The sequence below is a fragment of the Phyllobates terribilis genome, unplaced genomic scaffold (genome assembly GCF_046119375.1).
Source record: "Phyllobates terribilis strain yellow unplaced genomic scaffold, ASM4611937v1 Scaffold_5__5_contigs__length_657084704, whole genome shotgun sequence".
Lineage (NCBI taxonomy): Eukaryota > Metazoa > Chordata > Amphibia > Anura > Dendrobatidae > Phyllobates > Phyllobates terribilis.
Window position 1 is genome coordinate 439,164,357 of NW_027362765.1, and position 12,958 is coordinate 439,177,314.

The window sequence follows — 12,958 nt, forward strand, 5'->3', positions numbered from 1 at the left end:
ATTTGGCACATGGGCCAAAGTTTAACATGTATGACCTAAAGCCTCAGACGGCTGTGAAACATGGTCCGGGTACGACCTCTATACACCGACTGGCTGGCATTCTTCTGACTCGAATTTTTCAGCCTCATTTATGCCCACGAGGCTGTCAACTTCTGGTCAGGTGACCAGCGGCCGCTCCGTGTATAGAGGTCATACTCGGACCATAAGTCACAGACATATGAATGAGGCTTTAGGGTTTGTTCACACTGCACTTCCAGTGAATATTGGACATATAGGTCAGGAGGATTTTAGCTGATAGACAGGTGTAAGGTAATATACGTTAACTATGGTAATTTTTTTTATTGGATGCCTCTGTACAGAAAAGTGTCATCAACTATCCTATTCTATGCAGCAACAAAATTAAATAAAAAATAAACTGACATTTGGAGGCCAAAAGGACACTTGTGACCTGTTGTCTGAACAGACACCTAGCGATATATTTTTCGTACATTATATGCTGGGAGCTTTCCATATGCTAAGTGGAGGGAGAATGTGTCCTAAGTGAATTTTAAAAATCACATTTTGGGCGATTCGCTGATATATGAAGCTCAGCAGCCAGTGAACAGGAAAGGGTATTAAAGGCGCGACCACTGAATACCAAAATCATTGCCAGATCACCCACACGGGTCCACTCGGAGGGTCCGATGTAAGTGAAGGGTTAGCAAAGCAGCACTCTATGCTTTTTTTATGAAAGCTTTAGGTAGCGACCGGAACAAAGCAATTTTTGGAACCTCCTTTAATTACACAAAGCGACAAAGATGAAGGAAGTGGAAGATAAAAGGCGCGATATCGAATTCCCTGCCGCTAGGAGAGGGCCGCAAATGGGGACAAGCAAAATAACTAAAAAAGCTCAGCAATGTGCGAGACTTCGAGGATATAAGGTTACAGCCTCTTCTGTTCGTTATATATACACTCATTGATCTCAAACAACTACAACCAGATAATTATACATCATGAAACAGCTCGGAGGAACATATACTATTTGTGGGGCAGCCTTACAGTGCACATCTATACAGCCCTAGTAATCTGCAGATACAGAAGAGCTGCAGGCTCTCACCGTCCCCCTATATGGCACCAAATTATAGTGTCACTCCCTGTAGGCACAAAGCTTCTAGAGAACAACCACTTAGGCTGTGTGGCCACGATGCGTTTAAGCAATTCCGCTGCAGAAACGCTTAAAAAACGCTTGGTAGAAGGTCTGCCATGTTCCCCAATGATAATCCGCATGTGCTCTGCACATGCTGCGGAAATTTCCGCTGCGGATTATCATTGCGGAAAAATCAGCAGCACTACCAATTATTTTGCGTAATCAAGGCGTTTTCGCCGCCATTGACTTGCACATGCAGATATCCTGCAATTCAATGTGCAGATGGTACCCGGGTCTGGAGAAGAGGAGACTAAAAAAATCTGCATGGGTTTTTTCTGCCAGGGGGATGCAGAAAAGCTCAGGAAAAATCCAGAGCATTTCTGCACCGTGGGCACATAGCCTTAAGGCCTCATTCACACCAGGGCTGTGGAGTCGGTAAGCCAAACCTCCGACTCCTCAATTTCCATGACTCAGACTCCACAACTCTCTCATACATGGCTCATGTTTAAGTGATAAATTTACTGTAGTAAAATAGTAACATCAGGCTTTTAATAATTATTATGATACAATAATCAAGCCATTTAGATATATCTATGTTCTATGTGCCAAGAGGAAAAACAAACTAAAACATCAAGCATACAGAGACAACATATACTGGACTATTGATTTATGCCTAGTTTATTGAAAGTTTAGATATGCTTTAAGAAGTACTTACCTTAATCCTGCTTTCCTTTTCACTCCAGCAGTTCTGAGATGAGTGCAGGCATTCCTTCCCTGTGTTTTTTTTCCCCCTTATCTGTAGAGGAGGAGCTTCACTACTTCTCTACATAAACAGCAGCACAGATTCATCTCTGCTAAAAGTCTAGACCCTTAGATCAGGAATAGGACAGACATTTAGGCTGTGTGCCCACGTAGCGTTTTTCAAGCGTATATGCTGCGGAATTTCCGCAGCGTAAACGCTTGTGAAACGCTAGGTAATCCGCTCCCCATGGTCCCCAAGGGGATTCCGCAAGTTCTATGCACATGCTGCGGATTTTTCCGCAGCGTTTATGCTGCGCTCAAAAATCCGCAGCACGTCCATTAATTTTGCGTTTCCGCAAGCGGAATTGCCTTGTGCAATGCATTAAAAAACGCAAGGCAATTCCGCATGTGGAAAACGCGCGATAAACGCGCGCGGAATTCCGCATGCGTTTTTCCGGGAGAGGACATGCGGAAATGAAGCAGAAATTTTCTGCTTCATTTCCGCAACGTGGGCACATAGCCTTATAGGACATTTCATAACTTTCCCAAATTCTTATGAAAAAAATATTCCCCACAAACTGCATTGAACTACTGTACCCAATTTATTATATATTTGAGGAGTCGGTTCATTTTATACAGAGTCCGATTCCACCAAAATGGACAGACTCCACAGCCCTGATACATACGTCATCATTTAAACGCAAAACGTGAAAATTGGTGCCGGCGTCAGCCATTTGGTCCAGTGTGGGTCAGCCGTTTGACATCAGTGTTTTTCATGGATAGGTAAATCCATTACAAAACTTCTCCTATACTTTGCAGTAATAAATAATGACAGCACACGGATCACATCCGTGGTTTTCCATAGACTCGTATTTGTACTTTCGAACCGTGATACCAGAAAAAAAAATAAATAAATGGACGTCTCCGTGAGTTTTGCACGGACACACAGTCTGTGAAAATACACACAGACATGTGTATAGCACTACATATTATAATGGGTACGTTTTCAATCCATAAAAAAAGAAATGGATAATACATGTGCAACATGGACGTTTGGATGAGGTTTAACATGGTATTGGGCATAGGACACTTCTTTATTAAACTAGAAGAGGCATTACGGGCCAAACAGCTCTATTGGTGCCCGTAGGTTCACACTCTGTGATCCACACAGGCACAAGTTACCTTGTCAATCAGGATAAAGTTTCTTTTATGGCATGAACTTTCAACAAAATTAAAACATCTTTTCCGTTCAATAATAAAAACAGTCCTTTCCCAGGGTAGGCACAATAATGTAGCACAGTCTCACCCACAGAGCATTACAGGCAGCACTAATCCTCAGCCATAGTCTGTCCACCATTAAGGATCTCTTCCTCTCCAATACTACAAACTGACCTGACCCAGCCCAGCTGCCTTATATAGGACTTGCAAGCCCCAAACTAGAATGTACGGGAGCGGCCTTTCCCACCCAAGCTCTTTTGGTCACTCCTAAATCCCAGACCCAAAATCCAGTCCACTAAAATTCCTCTTAGCAACTGGTAACAGAGTGAAGTAAAAACTTGAATGAAAGAAAGCGCAATGGTGTCTTATCTGGTATACAAGCAAAACAGGGAATTGATCACCTGATGGGGTTGTGTCAGTCGCAACCCATGTAGTAGCTTAGAGGATATCAGGGCTGTGGAGTCCGAGTCAGAGCCCATTTTGGTGGAGTCGGTATAAAATGGACGAACTCAGACTCCTAAAATATACAGTATAATAAATTGGGTACAGTCGTTAAATGCAGTTGGTGGGAAATATTTTTTTATAAGAATTTGGGAAAGTTATGAAATGTCCTATAAATGTCTGTCCTATTCCTGATCTAAGGGTCTAGACTTTTAGCTGAGAAAAATGTGTGCTACAGTAAATTTATCACTTAAACATGAGCCGTGTATGAGGGAGTCGGAGTCTTGGAGTCGGAGTTGGTGTCGTGGAAATTGAGGAGTCGGAATCAGAGGTTTGGCTTACCGACTCCACAGCCCTGGAGGAGACCATTGTGGTTTGTCTTGCAGAGTTATGAACACCTCGAAATGTGTTGACAAATAAAAAACGCATCTACACCATTTCTGTCTCTCATCGTACTTTGGACCTCTGACAGCGCAGTTTTACATCCACTTCTCTCAGTTCATAACTGGTTACCGAAGCACTCTCTGGGACCTACATTACAGTGGCCAGTCACCTCAGTGTCACATACCTTCCATCCAGGACTTTACCTCCTGCTTTTCTAAAGTGCCGCATCATGGCGCCATACAAATTAGAGGCTGCAGGGAGCTGTAGTACAGACGCGAATAAGAGCCTTTAAAAGCAATGTAAAGGTCTGTGCACACATTGCAGTTTGGTCACATTTTTTTTCTGAGCAGATCAAAAAACCTGAAGGCTTTCCTTGTATGAGCAAAGTGATATTCCTATAGTCTCGTGCACACGTTGCTTATTTTTTCCTTGCAGAAAGTCAATTATTTCAGAGTTTTTGCTGTAGATTTCACCCATACTAAAACGCAAACACGCATGTATTTTATGCTGCATTTTCCTGCCAACATATCAGTATTTGCAGCAGAAAAGTCTGCTGCAAATACTGAACGTGTGCACATATCCTTAGTCTTGCTATCTCTGAGATCTGAAAAGTTCACTAGACACTAAAAAGTCTCCAAAAAGTAAAATCTTTATAAGCAAATATCACTACTACCTAGCAAACTGTATTAATAATGAGCTATTTTTTTTCTCGTTTAATCACTGCTTGGTCGGGTTCAGCGCTTTTTCTCTGATAAGTATTAACGTGACCATGTGATTTCTGCCTCATTATTGAAGTCAGTAAATGTCTATAGCTCCAGGCAGCAGATATTAACGAAAAATTATTATATTTTTTCTACTTTAAAATCTTGAAACAAACATAAATGTGGTCACAAAGTCGTCTGGTGAGAACGTGCTCCATTCTGAAAAAGGCTGTAATCTAATGCCCTGGTTAAGGGAAATAGGGGCCAGCTGTCTTCCCCAAAATCAAATTCCAATGAGGAATGGATTATACAATACCGCGTGCACTTTGCGTTCCACCATTCATGGTATGGCAACAGTTGTTTTACCACTTGTAATAAAAAAAATTACACTTGCCTGTTATTGTTATTAAAGAGGAGCTGCGCCCGTGAAATAGTAACGCCGGCACGGCGCTGTTCTCCATGTGTTATGCCTAAGTTTTCTTGTAAGTATTAAAGAGAATTGGATATTTTGAAAAAAAAAAAAAAGCCATTTTGCTTCAAATATTGGGTTAATCTGCAGGTAACTAGAGTTGCAATAGCTGCTTGGCCGACTTGCTGAAAATGCAGCTACTGGGAGAAAATGAACTGATTTTCTCCCGGGAGCCACCGGTTTTCAGTCATGGGGCGGTGCATGGAGGGATTACAGTCACCGTGCTTTACCTACGGACTAACCTTATATCTAAAAGGTAAAAAGTCTTCTAATAGATGCTTTTTATTTACTAAACAAAAAAAAAATGATCTGTCTTGAAGTGGTGTAAAAGGAGTGAAAGCAACCGTAACACAAAGCTTAACACAGAAATATCTAAGAAGACTGAATGTTCTTCTAACATCTGGAGGTCCCACAAAGTAATACCATTTTCAGAAAAAACTCAAATCCTTCAGCAGGATGCAGGTTAGCAATGAAGCAGCCAGTATTGTAAAAATCTACAGCTGAGCTCAGTGATTGGCTGCAGCGCTGCATATGTGACGTCACTCCTGCAGCATGTACACAATAACCAGAGCAGCAGAAGATAGAGTGCTGGACTCTGGAAGTGTAAAATACCAACCGATTTTGGTTTACGGCCAGGATGAATTTGTGCAAAAAGTTGAAAGTGGTTGCTTATGCCCTATAACAGAGCCCCTTTATTTGAGCCAGAATGGAGAACTCACAGAGTCTGTGGAGTAGGTCTTTAGTGTTGGAAATATGCAGTTCTTGGCCGCGCTTTTATCTTCGGGATTGCTGGTGGACTCTGTACCTAGACCTCCATTGATCAAAACTTCTGAAATGTCTCTAGAACTTGCCAAAAGCCAGAAGTATTTTGAAATTACTACACTTTAAAAGTAGGGGTGGAGAACCTCCGATGCTGCCCTCAGGCATGACCTGGTGGGCCGCCGAACCTTTATTTATACTGATGAGCGCACACACGTGGCATCCAACACTGGGGTCTGCTGGCCCGTGCCAGGATATTCTCTCTGGGCGTGCATTGCACTCCTGCCTCCGATTCTGCAGTCTCAGACTGCTGTGCACATACATCACATAGGAGACAGTATATGTCTCCTATGTGATTTATATACAGCAGCATCAGTGTCTGCTATATAAATGTATACATGGCAACCTCCGTGTGAAAAAATAAATATTTGATACACTGCTGATTTTGCAACTTTTCCCACCTAAAAATTATAGACCTCTCCATTGTTTGTATAGTAGGTACACTTTACTTGTGAGGGACAAAATATGAAAATAAAAACAAGAAAAAATCACACAGATTTTTACATAATTAAATTGAATTTTATTGCATGAAATAAGTATTTGATCACCTACCAACTAGAAAGAATTCTGGCTCTCACAGACCTATTAGTTTTTCTTTAAAAAAGCCCTGCACTCATTACCTATATTAACTGGACCTGTTTGATCTCGTTACCTGTATAAAAGACACCTGTCCACACACTCAATCACTCACACTCCAACCTCTTCACCATGGCCAAGACCAAAGAGCTGTCTAAGGACACCAGGGACAAAATAGTAGACCTGCATAAGGCTTTGATGGGCTACAGAACAATAGGCAAGCAGCTTGGTGAGAAGGCAACAACTGTTGGCACAATTATTATTAAATGGAAGAAGCACAAGATGACTGTCAATCTTCCCTGATCTAGGGTTCCATGCAAGATATCGCCTCGTGGGCTAAGGACGACTGAGAAAGGTCAGTAATCAGCCCAGAACTATAGGGGAGGACCGGGTCAATGACCTGAAGAGAGCTAGAACCAGTGTCTCAAACATTACAGTTAGTAACAGACTAGGTCGTTATTGATTAAAATCCTGCAGGACATGCACAGTCACCCTGCTCACATGTCCAGGCCCGTTTGAAGTTCGCCAATGACCATCTGGATGATCCCGAGGAGGCATGGGAAAAGGTGATGTGGTCAGATGAGAAAAAAAAAAAATAGAACTTTTTGGCATTAATGCCACTTGCAGTGTTTGGAGGAAGAAGAAGGATGAGTTACAACCCCAAGAACATCGTCCCAACTGTGAAGCATGGTGGAGGAAACATCATACTTTGGGGGTGCTTTTCTGCAAAGGGGAAAGGATGACTGCAACATATTTAAGGGAGGATAAATGGGGTCATGTATCGCGAGATTTTGGAGACTCTATAATTGGCTTATTAAAGGAAATTGTCCTCTACAAACGGCGGCCGGACCTTCAGCCAAGGATTGGTAGGATGGGAACAGAAGGTAGCATTGCATTTGGTCTCTCAAAAAACGCTATAAAACGCCCTGTAGTTTGAATGAACTTGCCTGTTAAGAAAATGCACTATAAATTTAGGTCAGCAGCGATGAGATTGCGTGTAAGAATATAACTTTAATCCAGACTCTGCTAATTAACAATTAATAACTCAGACTTGGCAGCATTAACCACATAACTTTAGTCAGTCCCGAGCCCGGCTCACACACCATCCCCTGTGGTTAGCACATCAATTAATACTGCAATCATCTGGACTAGCACTTCCCACATTAGAAGCAGCATCTTATGTCCTCTGAGACTCTGCATTATGGACAAGTGGGTATATGGTGGAGTATGCGTCCGTGGTCAGAGGATCACACACAGACACAATCTTACATAATTGCAAATGGGAATTTACAGCAATGCAGTAGGAGGGTCCAATACACAAACAAGTCACACACTTGCCCAACATTACCCATAGGAATCAATCACAATGCGATTGTCACTTGGATATTGTGACACAGGGGCCAGAAGACGCGTTGTCTGGTTTCACGAATTCCTGCACTGGTTAGAAGTACTTCACCTTACGAAACATTGCAGGTTTTTTCCTTGAAAGCAGTGCAAGGGTTAATCTGTTCAGTTGAAGCTCCTGGAGCTTTCCAACTTAGATTGTCTCAGCTGTTCAGAGCTGGTCATTCCCCTCTGTTATATATGCTCGCCTCTGGCACTTAGGAATTGCCAGTATTAGTTCTTACTGCCTGGTTTGGAGTTGGAGGTGTAGTTCGTGGTTTGAGTGGCGTTTGGAGTAGTCTGTGGGCACATCCCCATCCTCTCCTACCTTTAACTCCCCTGTGTTCCACTCTGTTTGGTGAACTTATTTTGTATGATTGCTAATTTAATTTATCCCTGTCAGTTTTCCCTTGTTTGTCTGGTTAGAGTAATCCTATACATTTTGGCTTTCCATCTTCCCGGGTGTGGTAAGGAACAGATAAGGGATGTTATAGGAGCATAGCAAGGCACGTGACCCCGGCGTCTCCACCTTCAGAAGTAATCCGGGGTACAGGGATAGACTAGTGCGCCCCTAGTTCTAGGAAATGGTTAGAACCCACAGTCCCAAGGCACTGTGTGACAGCGATTGTCTTCTCTCTTTACATAAATGATGCAAACAATAGGGGAAGGACTTAATTAAGCCCAGACGAACCCCATAAACAGTGATGTCAGTCAAGTAACGTATCCCTTTTCACATAAATTCTGTTTGTTCCTGTAACATTATACCTGTAGATTTGACAACATTTTTAAAGGAGACAGGTTCTCTTTAAACATCTATAACATAGTTATGGTATATTCTGTAGATCCTATCTGCTAGGTGAGGGTTAGGAGATTGTGAAGCGCGCAGTAAAGCTGCCAAACTAAGTACAAAGCAGAAGAGGCAAAGCGTGACCACGGAACCTCCACTGCAGTCACACAGCGCAATCAGCGATGCTGGTGACAGTCGGTACCTGCCAGGTCTCAGGCAGAATACATGTGCAAGATACCAGACGGCCACGCACGCATCCGCTCTTTTTCCCTCCTCATGCAGAATAAAAGGCGCCACAGGAACCCTTCAAAGCTGTAATACACAGCAGCGATGAGGCTATGGTCGTTGGCTCATCGCATCTTTTATGCTCCTGTCGGCCGGCGTAAAGGGTCTTTACACATGCGGCAATCTGTAGCCAGATGTGACCATGGCCTTATCCCACCCCCAATGTCTTTAGAAGTGTGAATAACTGTGGAGATTCCCCGTCTGCCCCGTGCAGCTTACACTTTACAATGTTTCTTAATTAAACGTTATCGCGGCTCAGAAGACAATTGTGGAAGGAAAAATACTGATAGTTAAAAAGGATAATAACCAAAGACAGTAAAAACGGCGTCTGAGAAGTGATTACCGCAGCGCAGACTTTACAACATTAAAAAGTTAATGAAATTGGGAAACGTTTGCAATGTTTTACCTTCTCCATTAGATTTGTATCAGAACACATAGGGTAGGTGGTCAGGCGGGTACAGGGCACCACCCTCGTCAGGTTATAGGGCAGGAATCCGCCCCTAGCATTAGTCAGTTGTCCGTCTGTACGGCCTAGGACCCCTAGGCCGAACATACACATTAGAGGTCTGTCGGCCGAATAATAGTTCAGCAGACAGCCATCTCAGCAGAGACCCCCATACACAGGAGCGCTAGTTCGGCCGAGAGCTCCTGTTTCTCTGTGAGAAAGCAACTGATGGACACATCTGCTCCTCTCCGGGAGATCAATGTGATCGGCAGTCTGAAATCAGACATGTCACCATCTCTCCCAACCATCAGTCAGCCGACACCGTCCGCACACAGACCATTGGCCGGACCCATCAATATCAATGGGTTCAGTCAACATTAGTCTTGTGTGTATAGGGGTAAGGAGGCTGGGGGTCTTTATTCTGGTGAGCACTAAGGGCCACAGTAATCAATAATTTCATGGATAGTGTCTTTAATACGGACGACTTAACCTTATCAGATTGCGGTCTGGCTCCCGGCACCGCCACTGATCGGCTGATTGAAGTGGCCACAGCACAGACGTGGCACAGCTTCAGACATTGTGTAATGGCCATTAATGGTACTGCACGTTCTTCCCCATCCACTTAGAGGAGTCACATGCATCCCATTATAATATATCGGAGATATTTAGTCGGAAGTGTCAGGGGCACAGACAATAAAATGTCACCGGAGAAATATGTCACACATGTGGATTGTAATAAGTGTGCACTACGTGTAATTCTCATGCTGTATCACTTGGGCTCTTTAACTACAGACCCCAATTTACCATTGTCATTTCTTCTGTACTAATTTCCTATTTATTTTTTTTTTTTTTTTTTTACTAGCTTTAGTATGTACCTTGCTCTCTATACATTTTATGCTACTTTAAGAGGGGATTTTTTGGAGTCTTATTTTTTCTCTTGACAACTTTGCTTATCCAGATGTTTTAGACTCATGAAATGTGACTTTTACCAAATGTCACTTTTTTTGGTGCATCTCATTCCAGTCCCTGCCCCGAGGAGTTTTTAAAGGATTTAGGACTTTTTTTTTTTTTTTTTTTACAAAATGATGAAGAATTGAAACGCGCGTCAGGTGGGCTTGCCATATAAATTTTTGTACCAACAACCTGTGATATTTACAATTCTTTATATCTGAATTGTTTTGTGGGCATTGCCTACCTTTATGGTGTCATGGCACTCTTGTATCTATAACTGCCTACTTGATGAGCCTTTACAAACTTACACTGGCATATTTATGAGTTTATGATTATTTAGGTTTACAAATTTATATTGGGAGAACCTACATGTATTCACATTGATCGTACTTCCCTATATGTAACCATCTATAAGTAAACAGTTACACATACAGATCTATGACCTTCCCTATACATGCTTTGAGTTATGCATTAATGCACTTTCTCTACACATTCATTAGAATATGCACGCATTAAGACATGTCAATATAGTGTATAAATTGCAAATATGCACCAGTACATCTTTAAACTAAGATTCAGGGGTTTTTCCCACTATAGCTCACCCACCAACTTTTTAGCCTATTTGTCTATACGGTTTTAATCAATAGTTTAAATTAAGCCTATGATTTGCGTCTCCAGCACAAAGTTTTTTCTTTTTGGTTGTTTCTATATTATCTGTGCCTCATGGGGACACGACTTATATTAAATTGAGTTGCAACATATCAGTAATCTAGAAAGAAAAAGTGACTGATCAATCACAAAATGATGAATCGGAGCCACAGTGTTTCGCTTTGTTCGCCGACTTCTTCCAGTATATAGCCAACAGCTGGCACTGCGGAGGAATACAGCAGCGTCCATATACTGCATGGTAAGTTATACTAGATGTCTCGGTATGGAAAAGAGCAGCGTAGACGGTCCCATCGGACGCTCTGTCGGGTGAATGAGAGCTTCTCTGGGTGCATTAATGAATGGTAGTAATCCTGCAATGGCAGAGCACGTACACACACAAACACACACCGCCATGTTTTAAGTTGCAACATCCCCCATATAGGGATGGAAAATGTGTACAATGCATGTGCGGAGCTCAGCCTGCACCATACAGCGCATGTGATGGCTCTGTTACACAGCCGGCAACGAATCCAACTGCTGTAATTACTGCATTCACAGCAATTTAATTAACCTCTTAAATGTCATGGTCAATCACGCCAGCAGCATATAAAAGACAGAAAATAAGGGAAGGTGTCATTCAGTCCCCCACAACATGACAGTGGGGTGATGAGAATACGGTCATTACAGCCAAGGGTGGGGGCTGATGGACGTTTACTGAATGCCCCAGTGTCGGCCTTGTTTGTACACTGCGTGACTAGGCTTCCTAGTAGACAGGTGATTTTACAATACGCTGTGATATCACTTGTACAATAAATTTAGACTACTGTGATAACAGGTTCAAATCTTCAAGAACAAAAAAAACTAAAAAAATATATATTATGTAAATGTTCATATCATCTCCACTTTGCCCAAAACAAACATAAAAATCTTTAAAAAAATAAACATATTTGGTGTCACTGGATGCGGATAGAACAGGACACCATATTAGTTATTCTGGGAGTTGAAATGATAGAATCGCTATTTTATGGTCATTTCACCCCTTTCCCCAAAAGGGAAAAAAATGGAATAAAGACGTCAGAAAGTCGTATGGACCGAAAATGGTGATGATAAAATCTGCAGCTCGTGCCGCAAACATCAGCCATGGTCGAAAATACAAAGATAGTGTTATCTCATAGGGAAAAGTAGAAGCACAAAGGGGCCACAGGTGAGGAGAGCCCCAAACAGGTGAGAGGGGGGCCCTCTGGATAACCCAGAGCGGCCATATTATCTATCCACCTATAGAGGGGTCCTCATCACATAGGATACACCTGCCAGCCTCACTGTCCAACAATAGACCTGTGCCAGCCATGAGGTCACCGGGCAGAGCGCCATCATCCGCCCTGTCCTCATCACAGCCCCCATTACAGCTGCACTATGTGCTGCAGACCAGACAGATTAACACCTATATCATGACATACAAGCTCCAGGATGATGGCAGAGGCTGATGTGCCAGGCAGATCCCCCGGTCCGGAGCTCACCCCGCCGGGAAGTCACCCCCGCTGCCGGTCACTACCGCTGCCATCACAGCAGAACGACAGGACGTAAATAGATTACCTTTTTGTAAGATGCCATCACCCACTTTACACCCTGCTCAGAGAGACACTTCCTCGTCCGATGACATCATGGTCACGTGCTACTCTGAACCATTTCGGGTACGGAAGCCTAGCGCGGACCAGCGAGCTCGGAGAGCGAAGCTAGGATGTTGTAACCATGGAGATTAGAGAGGCAAGTTCTGCCAGAAACCTGTCTCCTTCTATATGGAAAGTGTTTAGAGGAGTTTTCCCTATTGTTTAACTAGAGGAAATATGTATCTTGTGTATTGTAAAAATGTGATGTTGAAAATACGGATAGAAATGAAAATAAAAAATATAATTACTAATAAAAGGAAAATTAATATAAAAAAAAAAAAATCACTTGCCATTTAGGACCGAACGTTCCCCCCCTC

General features: G+C 42.7%; 1 protein-coding gene across 1 annotated transcript in view; it reads right to left on the minus strand.

Annotated features, from left to right (window-relative positions):
• The window catches only part of BTRC (beta-transducin repeat containing E3 ubiquitin protein ligase), a 192,258-nt gene extending 179,568 nt beyond the window's left edge, over window positions 1-12,690 (minus strand). Inside the window, exon 1 of the mRNA XM_073685287.1 lies at window positions 12,568-12,690. Coding sequence (XP_073541388.1) covers window positions 12,568-12,585 — 18 coding nt within the window. The 5' untranslated portion in view covers window positions 12,586-12,690. The remainder of the gene's footprint in view (window positions 1-12,567) is intronic.
• Between the last annotated feature and the right edge of the window lie 268 nt (window positions 12,691-12,958).